This window comes from Garra rufa, chromosome 25 (assembly GCF_049309525.1).
Source record: "Garra rufa chromosome 25, GarRuf1.0, whole genome shotgun sequence".
Taxonomy (NCBI): domain Eukaryota; kingdom Metazoa; phylum Chordata; class Actinopteri; order Cypriniformes; family Cyprinidae; genus Garra; species Garra rufa.
Window position 1 is genome coordinate 37,248,320 of NC_133385.1, and position 22,531 is coordinate 37,270,850.

At 41.5% G+C, this 22,531-nt stretch overlaps 1 protein-coding gene across 1 annotated transcript in view; it reads right to left on the reverse strand.

The window, feature by feature from the left end:
• LOC141301839 (protein inscuteable homolog) overlaps positions 1-21,698 on the reverse strand; it is a 44,762-nt gene extending 23,064 nt beyond the window's left edge. Inside the window, exons 1-2 of the mRNA XM_073832036.1 lie at positions 21,455-21,698; positions 4,461-4,549 (exon numbers count right to left, since the gene is read on the reverse strand). Of these exons, the coding sequence (XP_073688137.1) occupies positions 4,461-4,516 (56 nt within the window). The 5' untranslated portion in view covers positions 4,517-4,549; positions 21,455-21,698. The remainder of the gene's footprint in view (positions 1-4,460; positions 4,550-21,454) is intronic.
• Between the last annotated feature and the right edge of the window lie 833 nt (positions 21,699-22,531).

Here is a 22,531-nt window from a genome sequence, read left to right on the forward strand (position 1 = left end):
TCTCTGGAAGGCTGGGAGGAACCAGCGGAGTCTCTGGAAGGCTGGGCGGAACCAGCGGAGTCTCTGGAAGGCTGGGCTGAACCAGCGGAGTCTCTGGAAGGCTGGGCGGAACCAGCGGAGTCTCTGGAAGGCTGGGCGGAACCAGCGGAGTCTCTGGAAGGCTGGGCGGATCCAGCGGAGTCTCTGGAAGGCTGTCTTGAGGAGCGGGCTCTGGACGACGCTCTTGTGAAGCGGGCTCTGGACGATGCTCTTGTGAAGCGGGCTCTGGACGACGCTCTTGAGGAGCGGGCTCTGGACAACTGGACGACCCCAGCGGAGATTCAGGAGGGCTGGGCGTCTCCAGCGGAGACTCTGGAAGAGCAGGCTCTGAGCGAGCGGTCACTGGAGGGCGCTCTGGCGGCGCAGTCACTGGAGGGCGCTCTGGCGGCGCCGTCACTGGAGGGCGCTCCGGCGGCGGAGACTCTGGTTTGACGGTAGCCATCTTGTGCTGTGGCTCAACCTCACCCACAGTAAATGGAGAATCACAAAACAGCAAAACAAAGTCTATATACTGTGTGAGGGTCCAACTGGGGTCTTCCTCAGGTAAGCTCAAACTGATCTCAGTGTCCAATCCGCTCCAAAAACATTCCTTGAGCATAGTTTCATCGCAAGGTGCCAGGTAAGCAATGAATTTCTCCACATAATCCTCGATGGGGCGGCCATCTTGAAAAATGGAGCAGAGCAAACTTACTGGATTGGACAGTCCTCCTGATAGATCCATTCTTGGGTGGTCGTTCTGCTGACGAATAAAGCCGCTGGATCCTTGTATCGGCGAAGTCTTCTGTCACAGAGAGGGTCAGAGACGTGCGGATCCAATTGCAGCATTTATTGAGAAATGTCGACAGGCAGGAGTAATCACCAGGAAAACAGGAACAACGTAGGTAATCCAGGAAACAGTTCAATAGACAGGCAATGGTCGCAATGGCAGGCAGCAGGAATCAATAACGGGGTACACAGTCCAGAGTCATACACAGAGAATCCAACACAGAGATAAACGCTTAGAATTACGACCATAGGAACAATAAGACTTCGCAAGGTGGCTGTGTGGGTGAGTGGCTTAAATGCATGTGGGTAAATGATAAACAGGTGTATGCAGCAATCAGTTCAGTGGGAAACGAGGAGCAGCTGTGTGCTGTGATTGGTGCAGTGGCTTATGGGGATTGAAGTCCAGAATGTGTGTGCAAGAGTTCATGATGAGATAGACCAGATACGTGACAATCAGTATATTAGAAAGATTTCTGAAGGATCATGTGACACTGAAGACTGGAGTAATGATGCTGAAAATTCAGCTTTGCACCACAGAAAGAAAGTCTATTTTAAAGTATATTAAAATAAAATAAAAAAAACTTTGAATTGCAATAATATTTCGTAATATTACTTTTTTCTGTATTTTTAATAAAATAAATGGAACTTTGATGAGCACAAGTGTCTTTTTTTTTTTTTTTTAATCCAAACGTTTGAGCGGCAGTGTATGATTATCTGTTGAAGTTCAGAGGATACGTCACACATTTTATCAAAAACCTTTTATAATTGCCCAAGAAGAAATGGAGGATGATTGTGAATCTGGAAGCCGGCTTCAATATTTTATACATTAGTTTAAAGCATCTTCATATGCCACCCTTACCTTTAGTGTTCTCCCTCAGGTGTAAGAGTCTATACTCTCTATGAAGGAGAAAGCACACTACACATACATAGAATTGAATATTTCCCTCTATTTCCTGTCTTACGCTTGGATTTTAAAATAAAAAGAGCATTGTATCACAATCCACCTACAACCTCCACATCCTGGCCGATTAAAGCATGTGTTTCTTCCCAACAGACATCAATAATTCATCCGCTGTTGTCAGACATTGTGTCTATGTTTACCATTTGAAATGTTCCATCTTTCAGAATAAAATGGAATTTTCTTCTCAGTGATGATGAATATGGAGAAAAAGTCTGAATCTTCATGTCAATTTCTTCACTTGTTGGTCAAACGGAAGATGCTTCTGGATCGCTGTCAGCAGAAGCTCCTGTATTATTCATGCGCATCCTGAAGTTCTGACTCACAGCGTTTCCTGTTTGTCATTAACATATTGAAACAATCATATTCTGAGTTTTTCGGCCTGTTTTTGAGTGACATCACAGATGAAACAAGTGAGATGACGTCATATCCGTGCAGGCGTGTCCTGTTATATCACAGCTAGATCTTGTGTGCGTGTAAACAGATGGAAAGACCAGTGGAGCACAGTAAAGCACCTGTCCAAACTGCTGGCGTGTGCAATGCTAATTGTTCATCAGGGGTGGAAGGCAAACTCAACTCAACAATGATTCAGCCTCACCGTGAACATGAATGAGCTGCTGAACACATCACGCTCACTTCCTGCTAAACCTCCACCTGCTGTCTGATGGAGCGACCAGCCGTAAATCACACGGGCTTCAGTTCAGGCTATTGTCTTCATTCACATGAGCACATCAATATAGATTTATATTTGCATGCTTGAATATGCATTCTGAATAAATGCAATGTTTTTGCTTGGCTTATATCCCACCATCTCCAACCAACACATATGCTTCGTCCATTATCGACACATTAACCCTGCTTAATATATCAGTGTAAAAAAGTAGTGTGAAATCTAACTGCATTCTCAGAATTTTAACAAACACCCCCTGCTCCTGGATTCCTTGTGTTTATTCTCTGTAGATTTATTATTAACCCTCTGGTTGTGTTCGGATTCCTGTCACTCCTTTGATGTTCCCGGTCAAAAATGACCCGACTCCAAACAATAAATCTCTCATTATGCCATATTATCACCAAATATTGGATTCAATCTTTTTGTCAACTTGTTTTCTTTCGTTTAGGACTCGTTTTGTGTTTCTATTTGCATCTGATTAATCATAGGCCTCAGAGAGTAGGTACCTCATTTTTTCAGTGAAAACATTTTTTTAATGACTAATTTTCACAATATGACATAAAAAATTGCAAAAATTGGCACTGTTTGTCACACTAGTGTGCTTTAATGTTTAATAGGGAAGTTTGCTTTTAAATGCTTTTATTTTGTACAAAATTGCAAAAAGTCACACTTGTTGTTTTCCTGGGTAAAAAATGACCGGACTCCAAACAATTGCTTATAAATCTCTCATCATGCCATGTTATCACCAACTATTGGATTCAATCTTTTTGTCAACTTTCTTTCTTGTATTTAGGACTGGTTTTGTGTTTCTATTTGCATCTGATTAATCGTAGGCCTCATTCATCAGAAAGTAGGCACCTTGTTTTTTGAATGAATTTTTTTTTTTTTATGAATAATTTTCATAATATGAGATAAAAAATGACAAAAATGTTCACTGTTTATCACACTAAGTGTGCTTTAATGTTTAATAGGGAAGTTTGCTTTTAAATGCTTTTATTTTGTACAAAATTGCAAAAAGTCACACTTGTCAAAAATGGCCAGCCATTTATCAGTAATATAGCATAATGAGAGATTTACAAGCAATTGTTTGGAATCTGGTCATTTTTGACTGGGAACATCACAAGTGTGACTAGGTGAAATAAAACCCACAAAAATGTATGAGAAGTACTTATACCCTGTGTAAACAAAGCCAGGAAGTTTGAGTCCAATGCAATAAAGTTAACTAGTATTTTCGTGAAAAAAAATATATATTTGGGTAAATTTTTTGTTTGTGTTGTGTGTTTTGAGTGTTACCTTTATTGTGTTTTGTATGTATTTTGTTTTGTTTGTATCTCAGCAGTTGCTTCACTATTGTGAAAGATCCATCCACAAACATCTGATTATGAAATAAGTTATCTTCATACTTAAATAATGTTAAAATAAAACCTTCATATTCAGATGCTAAGAATCAAAATCTGGCAACTTGCTTATTTCATATTCTAGTTTATCAATTTCGGACTACAGTAATTTATTGTAAAATAATACTCTTTTTCATTTTTTTACAGTGCTATGGTATTGAAATGCGTGTTTGAATGTGTGAGGCAGACCACATTAAAACAAAACAAAACAAACAACAACAAATGATGTTGTGGGCATGTGGTTATGAGAAACTTTGTTGTGATTACTGTCAGAGACAAACACACACAGGTAATGACTGACTCTGACCTGCAATCTGAGCCCGTCTCTCTCTCAACAACACCTATTACTGCACTGTTTGCTTCTGTTTCTACTTCCTCTTTATATACACTTTTTTTTGTAAGAAAGCCATTTTCTGTCAATGCACAGGACATCTGATTCATTAACCGCTACAGGTAAATAAGTGCCGTAAACAAACAAACACAGTCCAGTTACAAACAGCGGCACCTGCATTTATGGTTATAAAGGTGGACCAAGTAGCAGCCACCAAGGACTGTTTAGTGATATACTTCTTTTGCTTATTTTTTAATGACTTAATTTCAAAGAGATAATGAGGCATGAAAGTCCACTTACATCTTTCCAGAGATTGAGGAATAGCTGCTCTGTCTGGAACTCTGCGGCGTGGCCATTCTGACGGCGTCCTCCTCACTTCAGCATAGCACCTACCAAACACAGTATTCACAGATTGAATGCAGGCCATCATGAAGAGCTCACAAAACACTTAAAACAAAAAGTCTCACCAGTTCTCCTCTGGCCAGACCAAACCAGCACTTTGTTCCGATTATAGTATTATAGAGTATTTACAGTCAAACCAAAATTTACTCAGACACCTTCAACATTATTAAAGAGTTTTCCCTCAATAAACTCCTCAAAAAATAAATAAATAAATAAATTGCATTACATTTAGCAGACTGAATAGGTCCCATAGAGTAAATTACATTGTATCACTTGAAGTGTCATTCAGAGAGACAATTACTAAAGCTTATTAGCAATTTAAAACGTTATTGTCCAGCATGATCGCCAATTGGCTTTCCAACCAATGTAAATAGTATTAAAAAAAAATTAGATTTCAGATAAAGAGTTTTTGCAACACTCTGGACTTTTAGTAGTACCTAGGATAGCAAAGTCCACTAAAGGAGGGAGAGCCTTTTCACATTTGGCTCCCAAACTCTGGAATAGCCTTCCTGATAATGTTCGGGGTTCAGACACACTCTCTATGTCTAAATCTAGATTAAAGACTCATCTCTTTAGCCAAGCATTCACATAATGTATCTCATAACGTTGTACTTCAGTTACATCTGATCAAATGCACATTAATTTTCTTCAGCTTGGGCTAAACACATCATTTTTGCTTGGTTGGAACAGCAGCTACGCTAATTATTTCTCTATTTGTTTCTCTGTTTCTGCCACAGGATTTCCATCCCGTGGTAACTAGGAATTACACAAGATTCAGGAATTACACAAGATTCAGCCTGGATTCAGAAGAAGAGATGATGCCAACCCCTAAGTTTTTGCTGCGTTTTGCTGCGTTGCGGTCTGGTTTGTGTTTTTAGCTCTCTGTATTTGTGTAACGTATCTGGTCTTCCCTGTCTTCATGAACTCTTGCACCACACTTCATGGACTACAATCCCCATAAGCCACTGCACCAATCACTGCACACATCTGTTCCTCATTTCCCACTGATCTGATTGCTGCAAACACCTGTTTCACATTTACTGACTGCATTTAAGCCACTCTCACACACAGCCACCTTGCGAAGTCTAATTGTTCCCATGGTCATTATTCTAAGCGTGTTTCTCTGGATTGGATTGCCTGTGTATGACTCTGGACTGTGTACCCCGTTATTGATTCCTGCTGCCTGCCATTTGCGACCACTGCTTGATTATTGAACTGTTTCCCGGATTACCTACGTTGTTCCTGTTTCCTGGCGTTTACTCCTGCTTGTTGACTATTCTAATAAAGCCTTGCAAATGGATCCGCACGTCTCTGACTCCTCCTTGTGACAGAAGACTTCGCCACACCCGGATCCAGCGGCTTTATTCAACCACCAGCATCACAACATGGACCCAGTCGACCAACTTCTGCTCCTCCGACAGGAAGATCTTCCCATTGAGGATTATGTACTACAGTTTCGTAGGTTATCACTTCAAGTACCTTTTTATGATGAAGTATGGCTGAGGGACTTATTCCGCTTTGGACTCAATGAACCCATTAAATCGCTGTTGCCTGGAGGGGAATTTAAGTGTTCGGTGGAGGACTTTATGAATTATGCGTTGGTGTTATGCGGCTCTCCGCTTACTGTGAGAGTTCTAGAAGAGCCACAGCACAAGAGGTCTGCTAGCCCAGAACCACAGCAGCCACACTTTACCACGGGGTGGCAAAGGCTAATTTCTAGCGTGGAGGACCCACCGCTGCTGTCGGCTCGAGCAGCTGGTCTCCCAACCAGCCCTCCAGTGACTGCGCCGCCAGAGCGCCCTCCAGTGACTGCGCCGCCAGAGCGCCCTCCAGTGACTGCGCCGCCAGAGCGCCCTCCAGTGACTGCGCCGCCAGAGCGCCCTCCAGTGACTGCGCCGCCAGAGCGCCCTCCAGTGACTGCGCCGCCAGAGCGCCCTCCAGTGACCGCTCGCTCAGAGCCTGCTCTTCCAGAGTCTCCGCTGGAGACGCCCAGCCCTCCTGAATCTCCGCTGGGGTCGTCCAGTTCTCCAGAGCCCGCTCCTCAAGAGCGTCGTCCAGAGCCCGCTTCACAAGAGCGTCGTCCAGAGCCCGCTTCACAAGAGCTCCGCTCCACTCCGCTGGTTCAGCCCTGCCTTCCAGACACTCCGCTGGTTCAGCCCTGCCTTCCAGACACTCCGCTGGTTCAGCCCTGCCTTCCAGAAACTCCGCTGGTTCCGCCCAGCCTTCCAGAGACTCCGCTGGTTCCGCCCAGCCTTCCAGACACTCCGCTGGTTCAGCCCTGCCTTCCAGAGACTCCGCTGGTTCCGCCCAGTCTTCCAGAGACTCCGCTGGTTCCGCCAAGCCTTCCAGAGACTCCGCTGGTTCCGCCCAGCCTTCCAGAGACTCCGCTGGTTCCGCCCAGCCTTACAGACAATCCGCTGGTTCAGCCCTGCCTTCCAGAGCCTCCGCTGGTTCCGCCCAGCCTTCCAGACAATCCGCTGGTTCAGCCCTGCCTTCCAGAGCCTCCGCTGGTTCCGCCCAGCCTTCCAGAGACTCCGCTGGTTACATCCAGTCGTCCTGAGATTCCTGTCTGCCCGGTTCTGGTCACGGAGCTCAAGCATGGACTGTTCCCACCCACCCTCCCTGCTGCTCCAGTCCTGCCACCTCTGTCTCCTGACAGTCCCTCTACTCACCCCCATCCCACCTTCGTGGCAGAGGACTTGCCGTGGGACTGCCAGTCGCCATCGGTGTCCAGACTGAAGGACCCCTCACCATCACCTCCAGTCTCAGAGTCCTGGACTCCACCTCGGTCCTCCGACCCTGCGGCTCCACCCCGGCTCTGTGCTCCCTCGTCTCCGTTGTCGGCCGTCGGCCCAACAGCTTCTCCGGGCTCCATCGTCTCTCCGGCTCCGCCCCGGTCAGTCGTCACCCCACCTTCGCCTCTGGACTCTACTCCTCCGGCTGCGCCTCGTCACTCTGTCCTGCCGGCTCTGTGGACCTCCTCCCTCCCGTGGGCACAGCCTCGATCCTCTGTCACTCCGGCTCCGCTGCGTACCTCCGGACCTCCATCTCCGCCGGGGTCGCCAGAGCCTTGGGTTCCGCCTTGGCCCTCCGGATCCTCTGTGTCGCCCAGGACCATCGACTCTCCGGTTCCGCCTCGGGCTCCACCGGCTCTACCTCCGTCGGTCGGCCCCATGCAGGAGCCAACCCTTCCTCCTCCATGGCTTCTCCCTCCGTCGGCTCCGCCTCATTTCGTGGTTCCAGTACCACTACATGGACCTGGCCCTCCATCCCTCCCCCTGTTCCGCCTCCGCTCCACCACCCTCAAGATTGTTAAGGTGGTTAGAGCGTCTGGAAGCCGCTCCTTGCGGAGGGGCTATGTAACGTATCTGGTCTTCCCTGTCTTCATGAACTCTTGCACCACACTTCATGGACTACAATCCCCATAAGCCACTGCACCAATCACTGCACACATCTGTTCCTCATTTCCCACTGATCTGATTGCTGCAAACACCTGTTTCACATTTACTGACTGCATTTAAGCCACTCTCACACACAGCCACCTTGCGAAGTCTAATTGTTCCCATGGTCATTATTCTAAGCGTGTTTCTCTGGATTGGATTGCCTGTGTATGACTCTGGACTGTGTACCCCGTTATTGATTCCTGCTGCCTGCCATTTGCGACCACTGCTTGATTATTGAACTGTTTCCCGGATTACCTACGTTGTTCCTGTTTCCTGGCGTTTACTCCTGCTTGTTGACTATTCTAATAAAGCCTTGCAAATGGATCCGCACGTCTCTGACTCCTCCTTGTGACAATTTGTAGCTTTCAGGAGCTTGTTTTTCTTTAGAAATCTCTATCTAATTATTACTCTCTGCTGTTTAAAGTATTTAAAAACAGTTTTACTCTCAACAGACTTGTGAAATTATCCGTCACACTAATCTGACCGCTTACTTTACCCGTTAAACGTGAGTGCAGTGAGCTAGCTAGCTTGCCACTTGCGGCTTACATTTTATACACGTAACGTTACTCCATTCGCGCATGCTACCGCTCTCCTTTCTCTCTCGCTGATTGTTCGCTTTTATTTCAAAACCACGATCTGAAACGCGTTAGCATTCCGCTAATCGATTAGCTTGCAAATCGCGATTCCTTTTACATCCTATTTACTCCGTTGTTCCTCCTCCCATCCCGCTCTTCAAGTGCTCATCAAGTAATAGTGGTAAGTTGGGTCCTTTCTACATAAACGGTGAGTAATGGCTTCTTCTCTTGCTGTTGTTGTGTGCACCACATGCCACATGTATAGTTTATCTATCTCTGTCGGCAGTGAGTCTTATACATGTGATAAATGCAAGGAAATAGCTAGGCTGACAGAGAAGATCACAGAACTAGAGACACACATCCAAACTTTAATGGAGGATAGTAAGAATGTGAGGGACTTAGATACGGCTTTGGATGTGACTAGCTCAGGGAGTCATGCAAATTGTTCGGTTCCGGTAACAACGCCCGTGCAGCAGGGCAACTGGGTGACTGTGAGACGGCATAGTCGCGGGTCAAAACACCGCTCTTCCGTTCCGATCAGAACATCAAACAGGTTCTCCCCACTCAGTGAAGCACCCACTGAGAAACCTGATGAAAGTGCTCTAGTAATTGGCGATTCTATTGTACGGAACGTGAAAATAGAGACACCAGCCAACATAGTCCAATGTTTACCGGGAGCCAGAGCGCCTGACATCTTGGCAAATTTAAAAGTGCTGGCTAATGCTAAACGTAAATTCAGTAAGATTGTTATTCACGTCGGCGCTAATGATGTTCGACTTCGCCAGTCGGAGATCACTAAAAATAATGTTAAAGAGGTGTGTGAACTTGCAAGTACGATGTCAGACACTGTAATATGCTCTGGTCCCCTCCCGGCTTACCGTGGTGACGAGATTCACAGTAGACTGTGGTCACTCCATGGCTGGATGTCAAAGTGGTGCCCGCGAAATAACATAGGTTTCATAGACAATTGGACAAGCTTTTGGGGCAGACCTGACCTGTTTAAAAGAGATGGTCTTCATCCCTCCGGATGTGGAGCATCTCTTCTGTCTAGAAATATGGCACATAGTCTTAGTGTTTGCACTTGACTCACTGGGGCCCAGGTCAGGAAGCAGACAGACTGGCTAAACCGACCGTCTGCTAGCCGCCTCACGTCACAGAAATCAGTTAATTCTCAGCACATAGAGACCCTTTCACCTAGATATCACACTATAGAGACTGTGTCTGTTCCCCGAGCTCGAAAATACAATAAACTTCCAAAGCAATTTAAGAGTCGCAATTTAATTGATGTTCAACAAATAAAAAATGTACATAATACTGAGAAACAAATGATAAAGCTTGGCTTATTAAACATCAGGTCACTTTCTACGAAAGCACTTTTTGTAAATGATATGATCACTGATCATAAGCTAGATGTGCTCTGTTTGACAGAAACCTGGCTAAAACCAGATGATTACATTATTTTAAATGAGTCTACCCCCCAAAATTACTGTTATAAACATGTGCCACGTGTAAAAGGTAAGGGGGGAGGTGTCTGCACAATTTATAACAATATGTTCAGTGTTTCCCAGAGAACGGGCTTTAAGTATAACTCGTTTGAAGTAATGGTGCTCCATATAACATTATCCAAAGAAACAAGTATTAATGCTAAATCTCCTGTGAAGCTTGTACTAGCTACTGTATATAGGCCACCAGGGCACCATACAGACTTTATTAAAGAATTTGTTGATTTTCTATCCGAATTAGTGTTGGCCGCAGATAAAGTCTTAATAGTGGGTGATTTTAACATCCATGTTGATAATGAAAAAGATGCATTGGGATCAGCATTTATAGACATTCTGAACTCAATTGGGGTTAGACAACACGTGTCAGGACCTACTCATTGCCGAAATCATACTTTAGATTTAATATTGTCACACGGAATTGATGTAAATGGCGTTGAAATTCTGCATCAAAGTGATGATATCTCAGATCATTATCTAGTCTCATGTATACTCCAGATAACTAAATCTGTAAAATTAACTCCTCGGTATAAATACGGTAGAACCATTACTTCTACCACAAGAGACTGCTTTGTAAGTAATCTTCCTGATTTATCTGAATTCCTCAGCATATCCAATAGCTCAGAAAAACTTGATGATGCAACAGAAACTATTGACTCTCTTTTTTCTAGCACTTTAGATATAGTTGCTCCTCTGCGTTTAAGAAAGATTAAGGAAAACAGTCCGACGCCGTGGTATACTGAACACACTCGCGCACTGAAGAGAGCACGACGAAAAATGGAACGCAGCTGGAAGAAAACAAAACTAGAGGTTTTCCGTACAGCCTGGCGTGAATGTAACATATCCTATAGAAAAGCACTAAAATCTGCTAGATCAGACTATTTTTCATCTTTCTTAGAAGAAAACAAACATAACCCTAGGTATTTATTCAATACAGTGGCTAAATTAACGAAGAATAAAGCACAAACAGACGTTGAGTTTTCCCAACAGCACAGCAGTAACGACTTTATGAACTACTTTACTACCAAGATAGATAGTATTAGAGATAAAATTGTAACTATGCAGCCATCCGCTACAGTATCAAATCAGATATGCTATAGATCTCCTGAGGAAAAATTCCATGCATTTTCAACTATAGGAGAGGAAGAGCTGTGTAAACTTATTAAATCATCTAAACCGACAACATGTATGTTAGACCCTATTCCATCTAAGTTACTAAAAGAGGTGCTTCCAGAAGTCATGGATCCTCTTCTGAATATTATTAATTCGTCATTATCATTAGGATATGTCCCCAAAACCTTCAAACTGGCTGTTAAGCCTTTAATTAAAAAACCTCAACTTGATCCAAATGAATTAAACAATTACAGACCAATTTCCAATCTCCCTTTTCTGTCAAAGATACTAGAAAAGGTAGTGTCCTCACAATTGTGTTCTTTCTTAGAGAAAAATGGTATCTGTGAGGATTTCCAGTCAGGTTTTAGACCGTATCATAGCACTGAGACTGCTCTTATTAGAGTTACTAATGACCTTCTCCTGTCTTCTGATTGTGGATCTCTCTATTAGTGCTACTAGATCTAAGTGCTGCATTTGATACTATTGACCACAATATTCTTTTAAATAGACTTGAAAATTATGTTGGCGTTAGTGGTAGTGCACTGGCTTGGTTCAAATCGTACTTATCTGGCCGGCATCAATTCGTAGCAGTAAATGACGAGGTATCATATCAGTCACAAGTGCAGTATGGAGTACCTCAAGGCTCAGTATTAGGGCCATTACTTTTTACACTTTATATGTTACCCTTGGGAGATATCATCAGGAAACATGGTGTTAGCTTTCATTGTTACGCTGATGATACGCAGCTCTATATTTCTTCGCGGCCCGGTGAAACATACCAATTTGGAAAACTAACAGAATGCATAGTTGAAATAAAAAATTGGATGGCGAGAAATTTCTTACTGCTAAATTCTGAAAAAACAGAGGTGTTAATTATTGGACCTAAAACCTCTACAAGTAATAACCTAAAACACAGTCTAATACTAGATGGCTGCTCTGTAAATTCGTCATCATCAGTTAGGAACCTAGGCGTCCTATTCGATAGCAATCTCTCCTTCGAAAGCCACATTTCTAGCATTTGCAAAACTGCATTTTTTCATCTAAAAAATATATCTAAATTACGACCTATGCTCTCGATGTCAAATGCAGAAACGTTAATCCATGCGTTCATGACCTCAAGGATAGATTATTGTAATGCTTTATTGGGTGGCTGTTCTGCACGCGTAATAAACAAACTCCAGCTGGTCCAAAATGCAGCAGCTAGAGTTCTTACTAGAACCAGAAAGTATGACCATATTAGCCCGGTTCTGTCAACACTGCACTGGCTCCCTATTAAACATCGTATAGACTTTAAAATCTTGCTAATTACTTATAAAGCCCTGAATGGTTTAGCTCCTAAGTACTTGAGCGAGCTCTTATCATATTATAGTCCTTCACGTCCGCTGCGTTCTCAAAACTCCGGCAATTTGATAGTACCTAGAATATCAAAATCAACTGCGGGCGGCAGGTCCTTTTCACATTTAGCGCCCAAACTCTGGAACAATTTACCTAACACTGTTCGGGAGGCAGACACAATCTGTCAGTTTAAATCTAGATTAAAGACCCATCTCTTTAACCTGGCCTACACTTAATACATTTCCCAATCCAAATCCGTTAAAGGATTGTTAGGCTGCATTATTTAGGTCAACCGGAACCAGGGACACTTCCCAAAACACCTGATGTACTCGTTGCATCAGAAGAAGAATGCCATCTACGCTAATACTAGTATCTTTCCTTCTTATTCCGAGGTCACCGTAGCCACCGATCATGTATCCAGATCAGACGTTCACTGCAGTCCCCCGGATCCAGTCTGTACCCATCAGCACCCAGAGATATCCTTTACAGCCCTGAATGTCAGCAGAGACCACATCAACTAGATGAGCCCCAGAGACAGATCATCAGTGAAGACCCCATCACCTAGACGGCCACCGACGCAAGACTGCGAAAACCAGATGAGTCCTCTCCAATCTGATTTTGTGGCAACTTGGAACTCTTGCATCTACATTAATATTAGTCTGTTTGTTTCTTATTCCCAGGTCACCATAGCCACCAGATCCAGTCCGTACCCAGATCAGATGGTCACTGCAGTCCCCCGGATCCAGTCCATACCAAGAGGTGGATAAACACCTACAGCCGAATGTCAGCGGATACCGTGTCAACTAGATGAGCCCCAGGGACAGATCATCAGAAAGAACTCCTACCCTAAACGGCCACCGGCACAAGGCCACGGGAACCAGATGAGTCCTCTCCAATTTGACTTTGCTGCAATATGGAACTTTTGCACTTTTATTGACATTTTATCTTATTATTTTAATACTGTAAGGTTGCTTTGACACAACTTGTATTGTAAAAAGCGCTGTATAAATAAACTTGACTAAGAGGACCGCCGATGATGCCAGCCTTGAAACATCATACAGCACTACACAATTTTTCTCCAAGTTTGATTGCAACACATAATCATTACTATTAGTGTTCATCATCTGTTTTTGATTACACCATTACTGTTTTTAATATTTATACCATATGTACATCGACTTAACATACAGTAGTCACCACTAATAAGCTACTAAATATATTGTAGTAGCCTACTTTTTTTTTGTACAGCTGCTTTGCAACGATTTGTATTGTGAAAAGCGCTAAACAAATAAACTTGAATTGAACTGAATTGAATTGAATTGAATTGAAGATAATGGTAGCGATTTTATCTCTCACGTGTGTCCTGCAAAATCACATCCACTGTCCTGCAACGGAGCAATAACCAGATGGTCACTCTAAATACAATTTGTAACTAGATAAAAAAAAGTTTGTCAAGACAACCTTTAGGTTGAAATTTAGTTAGAAATGTCAGAAAATATGTGCTGTTATCCATAAATGCACAGGAATTTGCAAAAACATATTTTTGTTTTACTTGTAATTCTCATTTTATTTATTTGTGACTTTTTTTTGTGAAAGTCCTAACATATATTTGTTTTTGGGTTCTGTCTGTAAATTCATGTATTTTTTGCAAAACTCTGCATATATTTGTGCATCATGTGAATATGAACCAATTCCAACCTCATACAAGCCCTGCAACCCCCGTTTCCCCAATCAGTCGAACCCCCACAGATAATGACGGAGGCCAGGACACTTGAGGCTCTTCTGTAGGGGACTGATGGCAGCCAGGTGGCTCCTGAGAGGCAGCAGAGCATCTGTTCTCATCAGCGGAGGAGTAGCCATCAGTCCATGCAGCAGGACTATGACTATGAGAGTCTATAGGGTATTGTCAGACACAGAAGTTCTGGTCTTGCATCACTCCAAGTCTGGTTAATGTTGTGTTATTAACACTGTTGCATATCCAGCTGTACAGTGTGACTGTTTCATATATATTTCCCAGTGTCCCTGTGTGGTTGAAAGACTCTGTCCAGGATCATCTCCCACTATTGATCTAAACTGAAGAGGTTCTATTCTTGTCTTGTCCCTTTTCTCCTTTGTAATTTTATTACAATGCCAAAAGAATATGTCTTATCTTCTGATTTACTGGCTGAATGCCATCAGTGACTCAGTAGGCTTTAGTAGCGCTCATTCCATGCTATTTATTGATGTTTCCCATTTACATTATTCAATTTACACAACCTGCTAACCGTGGAAGCCTGCACTCCCTTCTGATTCATTAAATGACATCCTGCAGCAAGACTCTTTGAAGTTTACTCATCTATGCTGGAAGCTGGTATTTATGACTTTGGAGTATGACTAATGCTGTCTCAGGACAAATCAGTACAAAAACATGTTTCTGTCACTGTGTGTTATCCATAGCCATTTTCAAAACTGTTGTCAGTTTTCAAGTCTCCATTAAAAAGCTCTCTCTCTATTTTTTTTTCTCAAGAGCTGTCATTGAAACCACCTACATTAACATACAAATTGAGATACACAAGTCAAGCATGTCAATGACCATTACCATTCACTTAAGAGACATGTCAAGTGCCATGAAAAATTATCTTATTATTTCACTATAAGAGCCAATTTCACTGGAAATCAAGTGATTTGATATTTTAATGACTAACAGTGGGATTTAGGCATTATTTTGATTGTAGCGGTAGCTGTACATGGTACGGAAAAAAACAGAGAAAGCACGTGACTTGGTTTTAGATGTTTGTGTGTCGCAGAAGCTGATTTTTCATTCTTGAGTCTCAAAGACAATCTGTACTCTGGACAACTGGATATTTGTGATGAATGCTATGCATTTCTATGAATACTACAGCAGACTGTTTAAGCAGAATCCAGAATCATTTTAGACTTTTTTATAGAAGAAATACAAAATACAGTACAGTATGTGTGCCTCCTCAGCATGTTGCACATTACCATTAGGTAAATTCATGTATGTAAGACAAAGACTGAGGGAAGGTAAAAATACAGGGAACGCTGTAAAAAAAAAAAAAAAAAAAAACTTGAGTCAACTTAAAATTTGTTACCCTGCTGCCTTAACATTTTAAGTTCAGTCAACTCAAATCAATTTAGTCGACTTTAAATGCTAAGTACTAGGTGGCAACTTAGATATTTGAGCTGACTTCACAAATATTTGGTCTGTAAAACTTAAAAGGTAAGTTACCCAGCTGCCTTAAAATTTGAGTTGAATCAACTTAAATATCTAAGTTGTCACTTACATTAACATTTAAAGTTGATTAAACTTTTTTCAGTTGACAGAACTTAAAATTTTAAGGCAGCCAGGTAAATTATTTATTTTGACTTAAATAGTTTTATTTTACAGTGTAGTAATTAATAAAGAATTATCAAGAAATTCTGCAGGAATTACTTACAACCTGAACTGAAACACTATCACTGTAAAAAATCCAACTTGACAAATGTTGAAATTGCTTTATTTTTATTTTTTTTGGTTCAGCAAAAATCTGTAAAAAAAAAAAAAATAATAATAATCTGTGCAACTACATTTAACACATTCAATCAACTTAAACAAAGATTTTATTCATAAAGTTAAAAAGATGAGTTTTGTGAGCAACGCTTTGCTAGTTCATCCAAAAAGCCTCTGCCAACTATTTTTTTTTGTGTTAAGTCAACATTAACATATTATTTCTTAGTACTAATTTCCTTTAGTATTTTCTTGTTCACTCAACTTCTGTCATTTCAGTCCTGCAGACAAGAAATGTTCAGTTGGCACAACTTAAAAAGATGTGTTGTCCTGCAGGTGCAGGTCTCCAGAAAACTAGTAATGTTAAGTTGATTCAACTAGACATTTTTTGTTTCACTGACAAATTATTTTCAGTCAGTGTAGCTGATGTTTTCAAAAGTTGAGTAAATAAGAAAAAACAAAAGGAAATTAGTACTAAGTTTTTTTTGTTTGTTGTTGAACTGGCTTAAAATTATTTACAGTGTGGAGTGAACGTTTAAAGAACCTATTAGCAATTAATAACTACCACAGGATTTTGACTCAAATCGGACATCTAATAATTTTATGCAAAGGATCTGCATTTCCATCACACACAATTGGCATGTATAATTTGATGTGACACTTGTTAGTCTTGGTGACTGACATTGCATACCATGTATTTTGCTTTGCATAAAATTAATTGATTTACAGTACAGTCATTTTTTAAGACTAAATAAAAAACCCTGTATTTTGCAGACGAAATGCATCAATTCGGTGGCGCTACAGCTATTCTCTCCTGAAGAGGATGCAAATAAAAGGGGAGGGGAAGAGTTAACACAATACATCAAAAAAAACTACCCAACACACACACAAAAGACCCATCAGCTTCATCCCAGCGTTAATAGTTATGCAGCAAGTCAGAAACATTATTCTAAAGTGCTACCAAGAACATAGTATATGACTGAAAAGCCTATTAGGGTTAAATGCAATTTTCAATTGTCTTATCTGCATTTTGACATGTTTCTTGTAAACCATTGTAAAGATGTGCATTACAAATAAACCTGTCTGATCTTACAGCATTGGACAATATGATACTTGGTGTGCTTTAAATCTCACTCACCTGTCTAAAAGTGATCCCCTGAGCACAGTCTATGGTCTATTCAGTCTATTCTAAAATGAAATCTGATACTGCTACATGCAGATGTGAACCCAGAAAGAAGAACCAGATTAAGGAGCAGGCCGAGTGTTCGTGATCTATTTCAGGGGACTACTTGAATGCATGCTTTTCCAGCTATGGAGTCATTCTTCATTGTTCATTGTCATTGCTCTTGCATTCCAGCACTAGTAAGTGGGTTGACTGAAAGTCCACAGTAGCACTCAAGTCCCAGATATATTAGCACAAAAAAACAACATCAGGCATTAGCGGAAAACACAGCACAAGTACTATATGTAAGAGTAAGAATGAGGAGCTCGTATGGATGTAATCATCCTTTTTTCTCTTGCTCTTCCGTGAGAGCAAAAAGATCTTAACATGATCTTTCAGCCTAATGGCTGAGTGGGCTAAATGGAGCTCATTCCTGAGATATCTGACCATGTTGTGACTGAATGACCTTCTCTGTTAGCAACAAACCTTCATGATTCAAGATAAAATACAAACTGTTTGATCAGTTATCATCTGCACTCTGATAATTAACCTCAATACCATCTCTGCTATCATTACATCAAAAGCCTGTGGATTCTGAACATCACACATAGACACATATGGTCTTATTGAGTGATTGACTGGTGATCTCCACACAACTAAAGGAGGAGTATCGAGATGAGTAACTGAGATGAGTTTTTTTTTTTTTAAACAATCAAATATTCTTAGGCTGGCAGATGTTATTGAATTAAACAGTAGTGTGTGTGTGGGTGTCAACTGGTATAACAAATTACCCAGGACTTTTGTATGCTAAATGAATAACTGACTGGAAGTCACAATAATATATTTCCAGGCAGGTGACGGCTCACTCTGTTACGTAATCACCGGCAGCAGCCCATCAGCTCAACACTTCCTCGGGTATTATTTGCTCATGAGTGCATGTCCTCAATTGTCAACAAGAGGACAAAAAAGCAAATAAGAAAAAACTCAACAAAGATGGCTGTCAAACGGACGGAAGTTGAAGCAGAAGAAATGAAGAAGCTGTGGATCAGCGGCTGTCATTCAGCTGAGAGGCTGTGAGTCGTGTGGAGGGCAGGATGGTTAATCAGCTCTTAGTGAGAGGACATCACTGATGTCACATATTCATCTGACTGGACCAGCCTGCTCTCATTGTTTATATGTAGGCATTCATACATTCAACATTTACAGGTACAAAAACATATGGATAGACACACAATATGTGCAGCTTCCATGAAAGTATTTAAGAACAACTGCTTCCTTAATGTCCGTTTACACTGAAGACCGTCATCATAAAGTGCCTGAGAGATCTGAGACGGGTTATATTACTCACTGAGGTCAGGTTACCATTTAAAGAGACCCTCCCTCTAGTCTAGAAGTAGAGCACAAAAGGTGAAATAATACTAGCCATCGATACACTTTACTTGACATCTACATGACAACACATAAACCACACAATTTTCTGTACAAGAATCCTTTGCTATTTGAAATAGAAAGTGTCAAGTGTGTTTCCTTCTCGCTTCATAGATGGACAGAGGGACGCATTAAAAGAACACACATAGACGGAATAAAAGTGTGCCTTACCATTTTATGAAGCAATTCAAAAGCAGCTATCATCCAAAGGCACAGATGATGGCAGATGATTTGTGTGAAGAGCTGAATAGAGGGTCAATGCTAATGTCTTCACAAACTCAGGGAACATCTCTGCAGAGGTACAGAGACATTCACCGTCTTCTGAAACGGTGAGGTATCTAACAGATGGGATGCACGCGGCTAAACACCTTGAGCCTCTTAATAATGAATGAAATGCAACTAGACTCTCAAATGCACATGCTGTCCATGTGCTCTCTAGTCATCACGGCTAGCACTATTGATATGTCAGTCTGGGACAGAAAAAGTTCAATCTTCCATGGCAAAATCACACAGATGCATCACATATAGTTCAATTCAATTCAACATTCACTGTTCATTTCTAATTATATATTAACCAACCAGTCAATAACTGTGTAATATCCAAACAGAACTGCAACGCTCCATTCTCACAGGCCACAAACATCAGCAGCATGTCCTCTACTGCTTTATTGCTAAGAAATTTACTTAATAATCATTTTACTACAACACATTGTGATATAGTGTGGAGGATTACTTAATTCTAAGAGATTTGACTACACATTTTTTTTCCAGATTTTATTTTATGACATAGGAAAGTATGAAAATATGATAGTATGAAAACATAATTTAAATGACTCACAAGGCAATGCAAACAAAATACAGCGCATTCATAGGCTTCAGTTATGAATGTAAGAACTGATGAAAAGTAGGAGGAAACAGGGAAAGAAACTGAAACATTCTGTCAGTCACTTGACAGTCCTGCGAAGAGGATGAAGGCAAACACACGCAAGCGACCTGTGATAAAAACAGCTGCCTTTCTTGTGTTGTCACAAGCTCCCTTTGACAAAGGGAATAGCAAACAAGCAACGCACGAAGTATGAAGCAGAAATAGGCCCAACAGCTGTACTTTCCTGTTTTAAACACAATATTGAGTGTTGATTTGGGTTTTCCACTTAATCCATAGAAAATGTCAGTGTTAGCTCTAGCAGTACCTCTTCAGGAGATTTTCATTTTTGGCTGAACTGTTCTTTTAACTTCTGTAATGCTTTTAAAGAAATAGACTCATTTTGAGGTGTTGACTAATTAACTAATTGTTATTTGCTGATTCTATATATATATATATATATATATATATATATATATATATATATATATATATATATATATATATATGTTTGTATGTAAAAAGTCGCTTTAAAGTTTGCATAATAAGCTCTTTTTAAAAGTGTGCTTATTTTTTACGAGGGACCATTCGGACCATTTGTACTGTGCAATATAAATACATCAATTTTATCTGCGACTGTAAAGAAGGTTAAGCTATGGAGTTGGACACACCTAGACTCAACTCTTCAGCTTTACTCTGTGGTTAATTCAGCAGCTGCTGTAATGACTAGACTGTCTGGCCACACAAGTAAATATGAGAAGGACTGATGTCAAACCACACAAGCTGATCAGAGGAAAGACACATCATCAGCAATGTAGGTAATATAAATGAATGCAATGTTGTATTTGTTTTGTTATATTAGAACATTTTTATGTTCGATGTGGACTTTCTAGCTGGTGACATGACTTGACATTCATGCTAGCAATAGCCTACAGCTTTGATGCTAGCATTTACCTAACCTATAGACTGCTGATTTGTAAAAATGCATGGCCAACCCTCAGAGAAATCTGAGAAAAACTCAAGCTTTTGAATTGCATAATGTTTTATCATTAAAATATCATGTCTACTGAAGCCTCATCATGCATTTAATACCTCTTAAGCTGTAGCCTCTGAAACAACACTTAAGTTATTTGGCTTGCTCAGAGTTGACTTAACCTAATTTAGCTGATAAACCTTCTTTCTGGATAAACCACGCAGTACCTACTTTCTCAGCACAGATGTTTAGTTTATTGCCTTTGATTTAGTAATTCTCTTTTTCAGACTCAATTTCTGGTACAGCACGAAACAGAAGCTCAAACAGCATTTGTAGATATAAATGTAGACTAAGCTGTCCTCCATAACACTGATGGTGAGCTCTTGGCTCTCTTCCGCCTCCCACAATGAAGTACCGGTTGCTTTAAAACTGCTTATGAAGACGTTTTGCAAGCTGCAAGAGAAGAATTCAGTGCAACCCTCCACTTTGGGTTTGGAGAAAAGTGCTGACTACGAGCCTGCATGGGTGGGTTTGTCTTGAGGCCTGACTCTCACGAAACAAAGAGGCTTTCTGTGCGGATCGAGGGGAGTAACAGTATCCCTGAGCCATTTAAATCCAGGGATGCATTTGTTCGAGTCTCCTTCGCTCATCTCGAGATGCGCATTAAACGCTTCTGCTCGTCCAGCTCTGTTATTACTGGTAGAATCTCCGCATGTGTGATGCCTCCCAACAGCAGCAGTCAGAATTTGAGAGGTCAATGTTTTTAAATGCATCTGTAGAGTGTGACTAATTCATTCGAGACAAGTGTTAATGAATCTAGGATTGAGGCTCCTATCACCAGACATGAGACATTTTAAATAATGCACAGAAAAACAGATATCAAAATGAATGATTTACTCAGCTGGCCACGCGCTGATGATGCTGGCCAATAAACTGAACACTGCGTTCAGAGGGTCACTGCATCCCTTAAACACTTGAGAAGAAAAGCAAGTGCATGTAAAAAAGCAACACTTACCAGGGCACTTTGTCAGTTTCTCAAAGTTTGTCTGTTCCATCTGGTAAGGTCGCACGCTCGCTCTAGAGAGTCTCCACTGTGCGATGTTCACTGTGGATCTGGAACTCGCTAGACGCGGCTCCAGCCTGAAATGAGCCGAGCCCACATCTCTTCGTCAGTCAAGCAGCATAGTTTCTGCCGGGCAAAAGTCCAACCAGACACGAAACCAGTCTATTTCTGTCTGCCATATGAGCGGCAGGGTTGTGCTTTTCAAGACATTCTGTGGTCAAACATGTAATTGCAGAGTGACCGGCTATGGTAAAGTGTAATTGTAGACTTCATCGGATCCAGCCCAGCTGCCAACGGTGCATGGTTAAGAACTTTAAACTCCCTTAAAAACAACTCAAGTCACATAAATAAATGTGGGCCTGGAATCCAGATGTGGAATAGGGGAGGAACGCGAGAGGTAACAGACGCCGGGGAAAACAGTTAGGAGAGCCAGGAGGCAGAGCTGCCGCTGCGATGGGAAAGAAAACCATTTTTTTATGTGACAAGACGACTGTTTTTTTTTTTTAATCTCAGAAGAGGGGAGATTTTGGGAGGAGCTGTCTGGGTTCAGTTATTCCTAGACTTTGACCATATAAAACTTTCAGGGTATCTGATTTCGCCTCAGCTACCCTGTGGAAAAATCAGCCACGGAGGGGAAAAAAAAGCTTATGAAAACAAAAGAGGAACGCATAGTCCCTTTCACTGCAACACATCAGTTCAAAACACATTTAGATGTTCATTCAGACCTTCATTCAGAATCAGAACATGACCTTTTGCACTTTAATGACTTGCTGAAAAAGTGACTGGGTGTTTATAAAGAAGGAGATCCCTGCTCACGCTGTTACGATTTATTTTCAACTGCAATGAGTAAATGACAAACAGCTGTTCGCTATTAAGAGCGCTCTCTTCAATGGCTCAAGAACATCACTGGGAATGTTACAAAACCCAGCGAGAAAGAAAAAAAGCAATCCCTGATTTCAAGCCTGCCACAATCTTTCCATGTGGATACCGCAAGAGCCTCCACAGCTGAGTTCATCCAAATGGATTGCA